The sequence below is a fragment of the Tinamus guttatus genome, unplaced genomic scaffold (assembly GCF_059628265.1).
Source record: "Tinamus guttatus ecotype Peru unplaced genomic scaffold, ASM5962826v1 Tinamus_guttatus_pri_ptg000208l, whole genome shotgun sequence".
NCBI classification, from domain to species: domain Eukaryota; kingdom Metazoa; phylum Chordata; class Aves; order Tinamiformes; family Tinamidae; genus Tinamus; species Tinamus guttatus.
Genome location: NW_028288742.1, coordinates 10,080,792 through 10,093,321, shown reverse-complemented (window position 1 = coordinate 10,093,321; position 12,530 = coordinate 10,080,792). Strand labels below are relative to the sequence as shown.

The 12,530-nt window shown below is 45.1% G+C and overlaps 1 protein-coding gene across 2 annotated transcripts in view; it reads left to right on the top strand.

Moving 5' to 3' along the window:
- Nucleotides 1-12,530, top strand: part of TTC7A (tetratricopeptide repeat domain 7A) — a 159,381-nt gene that overhangs the window by 114,374 nt on the left and 32,477 nt on the right. For both annotated transcript variants that reach the window (XM_088524277.1, XM_088524276.1), the window contains one exon: nucleotides 2,402-2,536. In XM_088524277.1, coding sequence (XP_088380403.1) covers nucleotides 2,402-2,536 — 135 coding nt within the window. The remainder of the gene's footprint in view (nucleotides 1-2,401; nucleotides 2,537-12,530) is intronic.

Genomic DNA, 12,530 nt, shown 5'->3' with positions numbered 1-12,530 from the left:
GCCGTGTCGCCCGCCGGCCGATAGAGCTGGTGCCTGCTGCACTCCGAATAGGCCAGGCTGGCCAAGACCTTCTCCTGAAGTGTTATCCTGGGCCGGGGAGCATTTGGGAGCATTCCTGGGAGCAGAGAAGAGGGGCGGGAACAAGCTTGTGTGTGTAGGCTGGGGTGGATGCAGCCTTTCCACCTGGCGTGTATGCACCTGGAGCAAGGAGCCTGATACCGTGCAAGGACAGGAAGGGTCCTCTCCTCTCTGCCTCGTGTGGTTTCCTTCCTTGCTTGAGTTTGAATAGCAAGGAAAAATAAACATCAAAGGACTGGAATGGCAGCAGCTGTTCAGCCTCACAGCCCTATGTGAGCCTCTCCAAGATGCAGCAAGTTGCCTTATGGTGGCATAGTCCCCTTGGATTGATTCAGAAGGGGAAGAGCTCTAAGGGTGCCATCATCTATGGTGAGCCAGACCTAGCTTTGAATGCTCCTGAACAGCATCAGCAGCCATTCACATGGCAAACTGCTTGTTGCATATCCAGTGGAAGAAATGCTGCTGGGGCTTTGCATTGCTTGGGATGAGTGCCTATTAGTTTTTCCTATATTAAACAACCCTTTTCTGACTTAGAATTCCTTGGAGTCATGTTTCAGTGAGATATCTGCTAAGTAGAGGGAGGGAGAAGAGCATGTGTGGGATGGGCAGGGGGAGGAATTCCATACAGTGAAACAGGCTGAAGATTGATCTGTTAAATAAACTGTTAAATAAAATAAATTTGCTGTACAAAGCTGAGCAGCTTTTACTGTACCATTAAAGCCGTAATTACTACATTACTGCTTTGTCATCTCTTGGAGCGTTAGATCAGGCATGTCTTAGAAAACACGTAGGAATTTTAAAAATGCATCGAGGAAGAGCACATTTGCATTTTCCAAGCGAGCCGTGGGAGGCGCGTGCGCTGAGCACTGCAGGGCTCGTTTTGAAGTTCTTCTGCTCAAAATGAATGGCATTCGTTAGCAGTGAGATAATGGCACAGCTATTTCCCCCGGGCTGGGAGCTGCGTCCGCAGCCTCTCCCTAGACATTCATCTTTCTCACAGGCAGGCAGCAGTGCCTCGGGTTGCATAAAAGCCGTGGGCTGCGTTCTGCCCTGCGCCGCGCAGGTGTCTGTGCAAACACGTGTGCGCAGAAACGGGGCTGCCCTCGTGCAGGAGGCTGCTCGGTGCTCGCACGAGCGCCGTCCGGGGGACCGAGCTGCTTCGTCTGCCTCCACCCCGGTCCCCGTGCGTGATCGTGCTGCGTGTCCTCAGCGCTCTCCAGCTGGGAAAGCACCCGCTTCCCTTCAAAAAGCCTGCTTAGTGTGCATATGTGCAATCGGGTTTTTACCCTGCTGTCCTTCGCTTGCACAGAACCATCCCAACTTCTCCAAATGTCTATTCTTAAGATCTACTATTTCTTCAATGTCTGTTCTGCAAGAAGAAGCAGGTTTTAGCTCCAAGATCTTGTGGTCTACAAGGTCATCCTGTAGGGATAAATTGAAGAGTTGTACTAAGCAGGGTGAGGGCTTCAGTCACAGTAACTCTCAAGAGAGAGTGCTTTCAACCTTAGAGTCATGTTAAAGCTGCATACATTAAATTATTTATTTTCCAAAGCTTTAGAAATCAAACTCTGAAATCTCATTTTGTAGCTTCTTGCTTTGCTCTCTTGGTCCTCCTGTGAGAGACTGGCTCACCAGCATAATCCTGCACACTGTACTTGAGGCTATAATCTCTGTCCAGACATTATTTCTGGGAGTAGATGTGACACGACGTTTTGTTTTCAGACATGTGGTTGCCAATTTTACTTTTGCATAGATGTTACCGCACGTAGTAAAGGTTAACATAGTCAAAGCAAATGGAAAAAAAAACAAGCTATAGAACTGTATTGATGTCACTTTGAATCTCTGTGTTATATGAATGGTCCCTACCTACTTTGTGGTGTTTTACTAAGATTGTACATTAATGGGCCATATTTTGTAATTGTGTGGTGAAGATGTGCTTATAAAGCAGAATATTAATAGGTATTATGATGATGTATCCAGTGAGAGGATCCTACTGTCCAAACAAGAAAAATACAGTTGCTTCCCCAAGGGATATTAGGCTGACCTTTATAAAATTGCTGTCTGTCTGTTAATTCACTTTTTTGAGCTGCAGCTTTTGAGTAATTTAGCAATTTGGTGGGTTTTATTGTTTGTTTGTTTGTTTTCAATGAATTAACCTTTTATAAAGCCAAGTTCTCCCAGTGGTTGCACCAAGTGTCAGTGGAAGTCTTAAGACACAAAACTGATGCAGAGGAGCGGAGAATCGGGCCTGCTGTCTAATGAACCAAAGAAACATTATGAAGTATAAAAATGTTCTGATCTTTTGAATTTGTTTGGTCTGTAGGATCACAGCGAGCCTCTTCTGTTGCTGCATCAAGACTGGAACAGGCCATGTCTGAAATAACCATGCAGAGCACTGCACTGAAACAAGGACCTATGCAGCTGTGGACAACTCTTGAACAAATTTGGCTACAAGCTGGTAAGTAGTCCTGGTGTTTGTGGACAATCTGGAATTCCCTTCTGTCCATCATCCAGCGGCAGAGACCATGCAAAAACTGTTCTTAAAAGTGTGACATCCTCAGCAAAGGCTGAGGAAGCTCTAATTCTGAAGAGGTTTCTCTTTTCTTCACACGTTAAAATACTGCTTTGTGGATGTTCTCCATATGCCTCTTATTCATGAAATTCAAAGGTGACAGTGTTTCCTGATGGCGTTTTTGGTGTCAGTTTGAATAAGACAACATAAATATTAATGAAGTAGTTGAAATCAGGGCTACTTCAGCATCTTATACCAGAATAAAATCTGTCCATCTACCCCAGCTGTTTTTTTAAATAGCATTTATTTCATTCAATCTAACAAATATGTAATTGGGGTAGTGTGATTTTTCAGCTTATCTCTATTTTTTTCTTAATACATGGAAAACTTCAGTCTTCAGAAAAATATGTTTTTGAAAGAAGAGGCTTGGCAGAGCAAATGGTAGTTGATAGGGGTACTTATTTTCATTTTGCTTCTTATTTCCCCTTAATAGGACTGGGCAAGCCACATGTTAAACATTATTAGACTGGGAATGTTCCAGTCTTAGCTGAGTGCTAAGTGAAAATCAGTAAGTAAGTTAAAGTCCTCCACTCATTTTTTCCGTGGCTGTTTTTTCCCGGGGACTCGTAGGCTGCATGTCAGTTTGAGACAGTCTTGCAGGGATATCTCAGCTGTGCTTGTGAGAAAGAGCTCTCCCCAGGGGTGACCTCCAAACTTGTGAAAGGGTTTTACGTAGGGCACTCGGTGAGGAACTCAGCATATTCTGCCATTTACATTACAGAATTTCAGGATGGATTAAATATTCTGACCCTGCAGTTTTGCTCTTAGACATGCAGCTTTCCTTCTGCAACTGGGCCCACAATTGTGTACCTAAAATTACATTAGAGTGTTCTGATTACTTCTTAGATCTCTGTGCTACCATTCACAACAAGAAAAGAGAAGAGCCTGCTAGAACCTAGCTGATAATTTGCTGTTCTGGTATGCAGGAGAACCTTTCAAATTCTCATTTTGCTAATCTGTACAGTTGGCAATTCTCATGTAAAACCTGGCAGTCTCACGCTATTCTCAGGAAAGATTTTAATAGCTGGTTTTGTGGGCCTTTTTCTACGAATTAGACTTCACTTCTATAAAATACATTGCATTCTTTTTGTTAGAATATGGCTATTTAAAGAACAAAAGAAATCACCTTATGGAATGAATCCTTTACGTTAATCGCACTTGCTCACCTATTTGCTTGTGAGCAAGCAAATTTCAGTGATTTGCTTGTGGGCTTCAAAATCACTACTAAGGCTTTGATTTATTCGATTTATGCTCCTGACTCAAGACCGGAGAGGAGGTTAGTGGGAGAAATAAAGCGGAGCTTATTGTAGTGAGAAGTCGGGTGTCTGTTGTCCATCATGCTGCAGATTGCTGTAGGCAGTTTACATTTTTGCTGCAGTGTGAAAAGACAAAAGCAATAAAGACCTAGCGCTTGCTGCGACCCAGCTGTGAATGGTTACAATTACTTTTCTCTGTGAATCACTGTGTGCCTTTCTCCAAAGTGTTAATTAAATTCTTCTAACTAGGATTTCTTTTTATCTACTGTAACTTTTCTGTGTTAGTCCATCTTTTTCTTAATCTTTGCTTTGTTTTGTATTTACTCTTACCTGATCTCAAATCAGGATTGATATTTTGCACACATACACTCCAACTGCTGTGCAGTTTCATTACAGAAGTCGGTTGTTATGGGATGCAGTTTAATGAGCTCCTTTGAGGTCCTGCCCATTCTCTGCTAACAGTACCATGGATCTTGAACTGGATTGAGTGAGCAGAAGGGTCCAAAAGACTATCACTGGCCTTGTCTACTGGAAGCCTTCCCATGCGGAAGGAGGGAACAGGAGGAACATGTATGTTCATAAGAAACTAATTAATTCCAAAATAGAACGTAACATTAAAAAAAAAAAAAGAGTAAACAGCAGTTGAGGTCACTATAAATGCTTTTGCATTGCAGCTCCCCCAAAATGAAGAGCTATGTAAAGCAACAGGTGATCAGCACACCTGTGTCCAGAGTCCTTTCATAGTCGTGAGAGATCCACATCAGTGCGCTGGAAATTTCAATTGGGTTTAGCTTGGACTTGTGCTCCTTCCGTCGATGACTCATCCCTCGACTTTAGGCAAATTGCCTGACTTCATACCTCAGTTTCCTATCTCTAAGGAAGGACAGCGTTCATCTGCCTTTGGGAAATGACTTGTTTATTGTTTTTTGTTGTTGTTGTTATTAACACTATAACCTTTTTAGGATGACTCATACATGTTTAGATAAAATCATTACAATTTCCTAACCTCGTACAGTGAATTTATACAAAGCATCCATCTTCTCTAAGCATAGGAAAGACGCTAACAGGATGCAGCTGGCCATGCCTCTGTGTGTAGGCATGGCCTCTAATCCCCTCTGTGTTCCATTAAAGCCATTACGGCTCCCGTGCCTCTTCATATCCCAAGGCCGAAAACTAATGGTACCAACTGACGGATCCAGTTAGCGCGCTCTGTGCTCATGCTGGAAAAAACACATACCAAAAGAAAAAGACTATCCCAAGGCCATATGAGGCTCTTCTTGCTGCCCTCCAGCAATGAAACCTGGCTGCAGAGCCAGCACAAGCGGCAGCACAGGGAGCGTTTGTGTGTGGTGGGGCTGCGAGGTGGAGCTGACTGCGAGGAGCGGTTACTGCCTCACCCTGAACCTGCACCCTGAAGCCAAGCAATCCTCAGCTCGGAGCCGGGAAGCCCTCCTTGTGCTCTCAACTTGTTTAGCAATTGGTGCCCGAGAGCTTGTGCTTTCCCTGAGCAGCGGCTGAAGGCTGAGCCTGTGAACTGTGCTACTCTCTTACCCACTGTAATTAGGATGCTTCTCTTGCACATAAGCAGTAACATAGACTACATGTTGTAATCTCTAACTTTTTTGTGATTATGCCCAGCAGTTATGATGATGATAAAGAAGAAGCTTTGGAAGTGTAACTGTCATTCCAAAAGTGCTGTGCCATAATGTATGTTGCCTCTTGGTTTTCACTACAGTGCCTAGTGGATTTTTTCTTGCCAGTCTGCAAGCTAATCATAGGATCATAGAATCATTATGGTTAGAAAAGACCTTTAGAGATCATCTAGTCCAACCCATATTTTTGTAGCCTCTAATAAGGAACCAAGGAGCTGCTTGATACCTCTTTGGTCTCTAGAAAGAGCTCTCTTCTCTTGCACACATCCCAGTTAAGCCAATTTCTTGCTATTAATCATATGTCCACCCACTTCTTGTTGACCAGCTTGGAGATCAGTCATCTGCAGGAGTGAACATAGCAGGTTGCACAGAAGAGCTGGGGTTGGAAGGTACCTGTGAAAACCCTCTGGTTGAACCTCCTGCACAAACAAGGTCGCCTAGAGCAGTTGCCCAGGACATGCCCATCAGGTTCTGAGTATCTGATGAAGACTCCACCACCTCTCAGTCTCTGTCTCAGGTGTGTTTGGAGGACAGCTAGCAGGCCTACCCTGCTCATTCTACAGGTTTTGCAGCAAAGGCTATTAGTGCCTCTTTCATCCCTTTTAGTAGAGCTCTCTTGTCCTCTCGAAATATGATGGCTTCTTATTAGGCTTTTTCATTAGAAATCCCCAATGTTATCCTTGGCCCCAAGCCCAAGAAGCAGAGCCCCTCTTCTCAGAGCCCCATTTCGGGGGAGCGCTGCGGCCTTCAGGCAGGTGCAGCTCCAGGCCACGTATCTGCATCTCGCCAGAGCCCATTTCTTCTTCTTGGTCAGCTTTGCATGGCTGACGGCTTGAACTCAACTTGGAGGGAAGAAACTCCGGTGCCTTTGGTAGAGCTTGTTAGTGCCTTCCACTTGTTGCCTGAAGAGCTGCAAGCGGGGTCCTGGAGGTTGCAGGTGATGCTGCTGCTACCGTTACAGAGAGAAATCTCTGGCCATGGGACTGCTTGTACCCCTTTTCTTTCCCTTTTTGAACGCATTCCAGTTCTCCTCTTTTCTGTTTAGAAATTACAGCCATGCTTGTCTGCTAAGGAGTATGTATTTGTAATGGTTTGAATTTATGACCAGAATTTACCTTTAATCTACATTTTTACAAGACCACTTTTGACCCAGAGAGCAAAGCAGGGGCAGAAAGGTTTTTTTTAAAAAGAAAGTTTTAAGTTCTTTGGGTAGCTGGAGTGATTTCTTATCTGAAGGATGTGTGGTTATATTTCCAGGCAGTAATAACTGCTTGCACTATTTATACAGCATGTTTTAGAAAGCTGCGAGCCAGTTTTAATAAGAGCGCTATTACTCCAGCTCCTGTTGCTGTATTATTTTAAGCTTTTGCTTTTTTACTACAATGTCCACTTTGTTTGTCTTTACCAGTACTTCATATCTGCCAATTCAGCTTCTTGACTAACCCGATACTTTACCAAATATGGCCACTGGCGGCGGAGGAGGGCTGGTAATTGGATCCAAGCCTGGCTCCGGGCCGGCAGCGCGGGCTGCAGCCTCCCCAGGTAGAGCTGCGCTCGCTTAAAGGTGCACTTGGAGGAAAAACGGCCGGGATACCTGTGCCGGGCGCTCCCAGCGGGGGCTGCAGACCGCTACCTGCCGTCTCAGAAACGGGCTGGAAGTTCATGCTAGGAGAAGGAAAAAAACGTTCTAATGAACACGCCATAAATGAGAAATGTAAAGGGAGCCAACGCAGCAGAGAGCAGTGAGCTAATGGAAAAACATCTGCTCCCCCGAGTTATGTACAGCAGGAACTTCTTTTTTTTCCCTTCACAAAATGCTTGTGATTTATTTATTTTATTCAGTATGGGCCAATTCCTGGGAAACAAGCTTTGTTAGAGGAGATGGGCTTCGTTCCACGAGCAAATGTCGCCGGGATGGGCCCGCGTCCCGCGGGGTGCAGGGACCAGCGCCCCTGCGTGCCCCACGCCGCTGTCTCAGCTCCCTGCGACGCCCGCGCAGCGGGGCACGCTCCCACACAGGCGTTCGGGCACTCTGCTCTCCCTGTGCAGCACTTCTAGCTACCGGGAGCCCCCTCGATTCCCAGCGCTGCTGCTGAAGGGGTTTAGCAGCTGGGGGAGATGTCTGTGCTGGCCCTGCTACAGTAGGGGTGAGACGCTATCCCCTGATGCAGCACTGGTTAGTGAAGCAATTCACGTGTTTTTCTTTACTTTGGGTTTCAGAATTGCCCATTCCCTGTGTGAATGCTTCCGCTGCACGGGCGTGATGATTTCTGTGGCTCTGCACAGGGATATAAAGCAGTGCGGGAAGGTGGAGCCTGGGGAGGGGAAGGGAGGGAGGCTTCTGTCACAAACCTAGCGCTGAGGGGAATGAAGGAATGCCATAAAGATGGCTGCCCTGCAGTATTTGCTTGCTAGGAGGGGCTAGGAGCACTTCAATCTGGAGGTAGAAATGGTAAAGTGAGGTTTGATTGCTTTTAACATTACTGATGAAGTTAAGAAGCCAACTGTGCATCTGTTAAACCTCTCAGTTTAGCAAGCTGTGTCCTAGACTTTCTGGTGCAGGCTCAGCATGATCAAACCCCACATTTCTCCTAATCTGACTGTCCTCAGGGGAACACGAAGTTTTCATCTAGACTCTTCAGGTTATATTTATTTTCTGAAAAAGCTAAAAGGATTCTTTGCCTCATGTCACTACTGGGCACTCTTAATTGCTCCCCTGATTCCTCTGAGGCTTCTGAGTATTTCTCATTGCTGACGCAGGATGGGAAGCTTTGTGCACTGATAATCTAATGGCACAGATGATCTGCAAAGCCCATATGTGTTTTCTCATATTCTGAGGCATGCAAACATGCATGTGCGTGTGTGAACACATGTGAAGGAAAGGACTAGCAGTGCTCCACGCCAAACAGTCTCTAGCTTCTATGCTGGAAAATGGAGAAGAATCTTTTTCACTGCCAGGGGTACCATGAGGATGGCAGAAATATCCACATCCCGCTGTTTCTCAGGAACTTTGGGATGAGGGATAAGATATATCCAGTCTTCAAGGAAGAACAAGACACCAATCAATAGCAGGGAAAGATATGTCTCTGGAAGGAAAATGGGAATTTATACTCAACATGGCTGATATGCCAAAACATAGAAGCCCTTTCTTTGACTATAGTGAGCGATCAATGTTTCAAGAGAGGGCTTAAAAAGTGTAAAAGACATGTTTTGTGTTACATGGGTCAGTGGTGGCCTCATTCCCTGCAATGTGGCGGTTTGCTTCTCATAGCATTTCTGAGTTTCCTCTTGCCAGTGGTTTCATGTGCCAAACCTCCTCTCGACCTGAGAAACTGCTGTTTTGCCACAGGTGAGCAGCATCCCTCTTCTCTTAGAGAAACTAGGTACCCTGTGACAGGCTTTGCTGTATTTCAAATAATTTTTGATCGTACGATTTAGTATGAAGAGTAGCTTGTTGTAACTCTGCCACTTCTAAAGTCTTCACTTCGATGCTGCATTTGTACATGTAGAAGCTCAGTTGCCATTTCAGCCCATTTGATATCTGAAACTTGTAATTTTAAAGTAGGTCTGGGCTGCAGTTAACTACCAGTAGTCATTCTTGCCCTTTTTCTTGCAAAGACAGCCCCTGAGGAGGTAAGTTCGTTGCCTTTTTCAAAAGCGCAAGCAGCCGAGCTTGCACAGGCAGGAACACGCAGCAGGGTCTGTTCGCTCTACCTGTCCTGTGCTGAAGCTGGTGTCCAAGGCAATGACCGCAGCTGGGTGATGGCTTCAGGGCCGCCCCATCTAATCTGCCTGCGGATTGTCAAACTGCAGCGTGCAGGTGGTGTCATAATATGGGGCTATGACTAAACGTCCTCTCAAGGAAAGGCTAGGCAAGGTGGAGGGAGAGCCCTTTGTCATGCTAATAGCTCCACAGGCACCGATGCAATCCCAAAGGAGTGGGCCTTCCTAGCTGGCTAAGGGCTGATGCACTAGCAAGAATTAATAGCTCCTGAAAGCAGATGAATTTCATGGAACAGAAAATACCTCTCAGTGCGCCCCTGCAGGCCGTGTCACCTTCTCAAAGGGCGAGGGGCTGCTCCCCGGTGTGCGGTGCTGCTGGTCGTTTGGCTGTGTTGCATTTGCCTTGTCACTGCGCGGTAGCATTCCTGGGGAGGAGGAGAGCAGATCGGCACTTGGGAGCCAGCTGACAAACTGAATAGGGTGATGCGGAGCAGGCTGCTTGTGGGAGTTAAGTGCTGCATCTTGGATAACACTGAATGTGGTTCGCGAGGAATGAGATTTTAACTCTTGGGTGGTTCACGTCACAGAAATACACTTCAAAGCCATTTCATTTGGGCTAGAATTACAGCTGTTGCTGCTTCTGTGATGACAAGTGCAGTCACTCTTGACACCACTTTGAAACGCTTAGGAAACTGGGAATAGCGTCAGCATTTAAGGTGATGGCAGGCAAATATACTCCTCTGACAAGGCCTGTGATGCAGACATGACTAGATTACATTGTTGCTGCACCTCAAATGGGCTCCTTAACAGAGCCCTGTCAAATAATTTATCTTGGAGAGGGAAAAGGAGTCTGTATGCAGGACATCCAGCTCTGTCGGAGTGCTCTGGGAAGGGCTCTTTGTCCGTGCGATTGCTGCAAGTCTTTGGAGAGCAAGTAGATGATAGGATTCTGGCATTTCTCACTTGATTAAGGATCTTTGCTGTAGATAAGCTTAAATGCCAACAGCAAGATGTCTGGAAGAACTAAGAGCTAATATTAGGAGCTAATGATACATCTGAGTGGAAATAGATGTCACTGTCAGACACTAACCCCCCCCCCACCCCAGCATTAATCCTGGAGTATCAGTGGGAATGTAGCTACAAGGCAGAGCAAAGGAGGCTGTAACCACAAGGGCAGAGAACAGTTCTCTGGGAGAACTGCAAAGCAGGCTGGACAGTATGTGCCATAAGGAAGCATGATATGAACAAGGCAAAAAAGTAAATCACAGTAGGGTGGACCCTGGAGTAAGTGGGTAGCTGCTCTTGGTCTCGGTGCACGCAAGGTCAAACCTTATAGAAGGAGACAGTGAACAGTTCTGTCTGCCTTTGCCCATACACAAGGTGCACGCTGTCTCTGCCCATACCTGTGGGTAAAAATACTCGAGTATTTCCTGCTAATCATCTGCATTCATGGTTTATAGCCTTACTCCAAAGAGGCTCCTAGAGGAGGTGGTACGTCCAGAATGATCATCGTTCTTTGCGCTTTAGCGTTTGCAGAGCCTCTGCTAGTCCTTAGTTCAAAGCAGTTGTAAATTTGTTCAAGCTGTTATGAAGATGGTATAAGAGATTGCAAGGAAGCCTGCAAATATGGCCTTTGGATTCAAAGCTGCAGAGAATGTTGGTATCAAAAGCTATGTAGTCCAAGAGTTTGAGGTTCATCAGCGTTTTCCCTGAAGCACTGAACCTTTCTCGGGATAAGAATTAGAGATCTTCTCTATCTGTTTAACTCTGAGGAGCTACCTCCTGCTTTGGGTGTCACATCTTCTCCCATCAGAACTTCCTTGTGTTCCTTGCTGCTACGTTGGCCAGAATGACCAGAAGTTTATTTACAGCCTGATTAGGTCATGCAAGGAGATATGTGAAATAATCCAGTGGACAGGGAGCTGCTAACACAGGTAATGCAAAGAAAGGCATTTCAGTACAATGGTGAGGAGGAGTATTACCATAGTTGATTTAATTTTTTGGTTTTGATTGCTGCCTCTAGCTGTGCTTTTACTCCATGTTGCGTAAGCGTATCTTGTTCATCTGTAAATAAAATGAGCATGTAATAAAAGTGAAAAATGAGTTTACAGAAAACACATTTTAATGCAGGCCTAGATGATTTCCCTTAATGTCTATTTTTAGCTAGGTGGTGCACTCCTTTCCTTTCTTAACCCAAAGGCACCTCGCATGCTTTTTTTTATACAAATTAGACCTCCCACACCATTAAATCATTTTTATTGACTATTCAGCCTGCAAAGAAATGGACTGAACTTTAATATGCTACATTACCATACCATAAAATACAATTTGTAGATCTTATTTAGATTCTGTGTCGCTGCAGTTCCTCTAAATAATTGTTATTACTGAAGAAGATATACAGGCAACGTTGAAAGAAAGAATAACCACTCTCCATTTGGTATGCATTGAATCACAGGCTCTACGCGATTTCACATCTAAACCCTCTTTCTCCTGGTTCTTTTCTGAAATGAAACAAGTCACATTGCGCTGTTGGTTGCTAATAGAGCTTTTAATATAACAATATCCAGAAATTCTTTTGACTTCAAATAGTACCAAGATTTCACCTCTTCTTTTATGCTGCTCTGTTTTTTCTAACTTTGCAAATGAAGTGTTTTTCTTCAGGCTGTGAATCAGCACTTTGCAGATGCCCATCCTCAGTATTACCACAAGCACAGCATCAGCTGCCAGGCAGCACTTGGCAGGAAAATGCTCTGTTCCCTGGGAAGTGCAAGTAAAATACTGTCCTCCCACAAACTTTGGAATAAGGCTCAGCACATCCTCTGCTTGACAAGATACGTGGCCTTGCTTTCTGTTATTAGAGATAACTGCAACCTCCTGTAGCCAGGGGAGGGGATACGTGCCGAGATTTTGTTGTGATTAAGCAGACAGAAATGCTTATGAGTCACTTTTCAAGAGTTCTCACGGAGAAACTAATGTTGTTCTCGTGTTGACAACCTTAGAGAATGACATTTATCTGTAGCGAAACCTAGGGATGGCTAAGAATCATTTAAGTGTATTCTCCATGTTAGAAGGACCACATCCAATGGGCAAGGCTGTTTAGCCACAATGTCATTTCTGTACACGATCATTGCTAGTGTTCCAGGAGAAGTGCTGCTTGTGATCTCAGCGTCATGTCAGGCAGGCCAAGAAGCAGCCTTCCTATGGTCAGTGCCATTCGCTTAGGAAGCCTTTTGCAGTACAACTTGATAA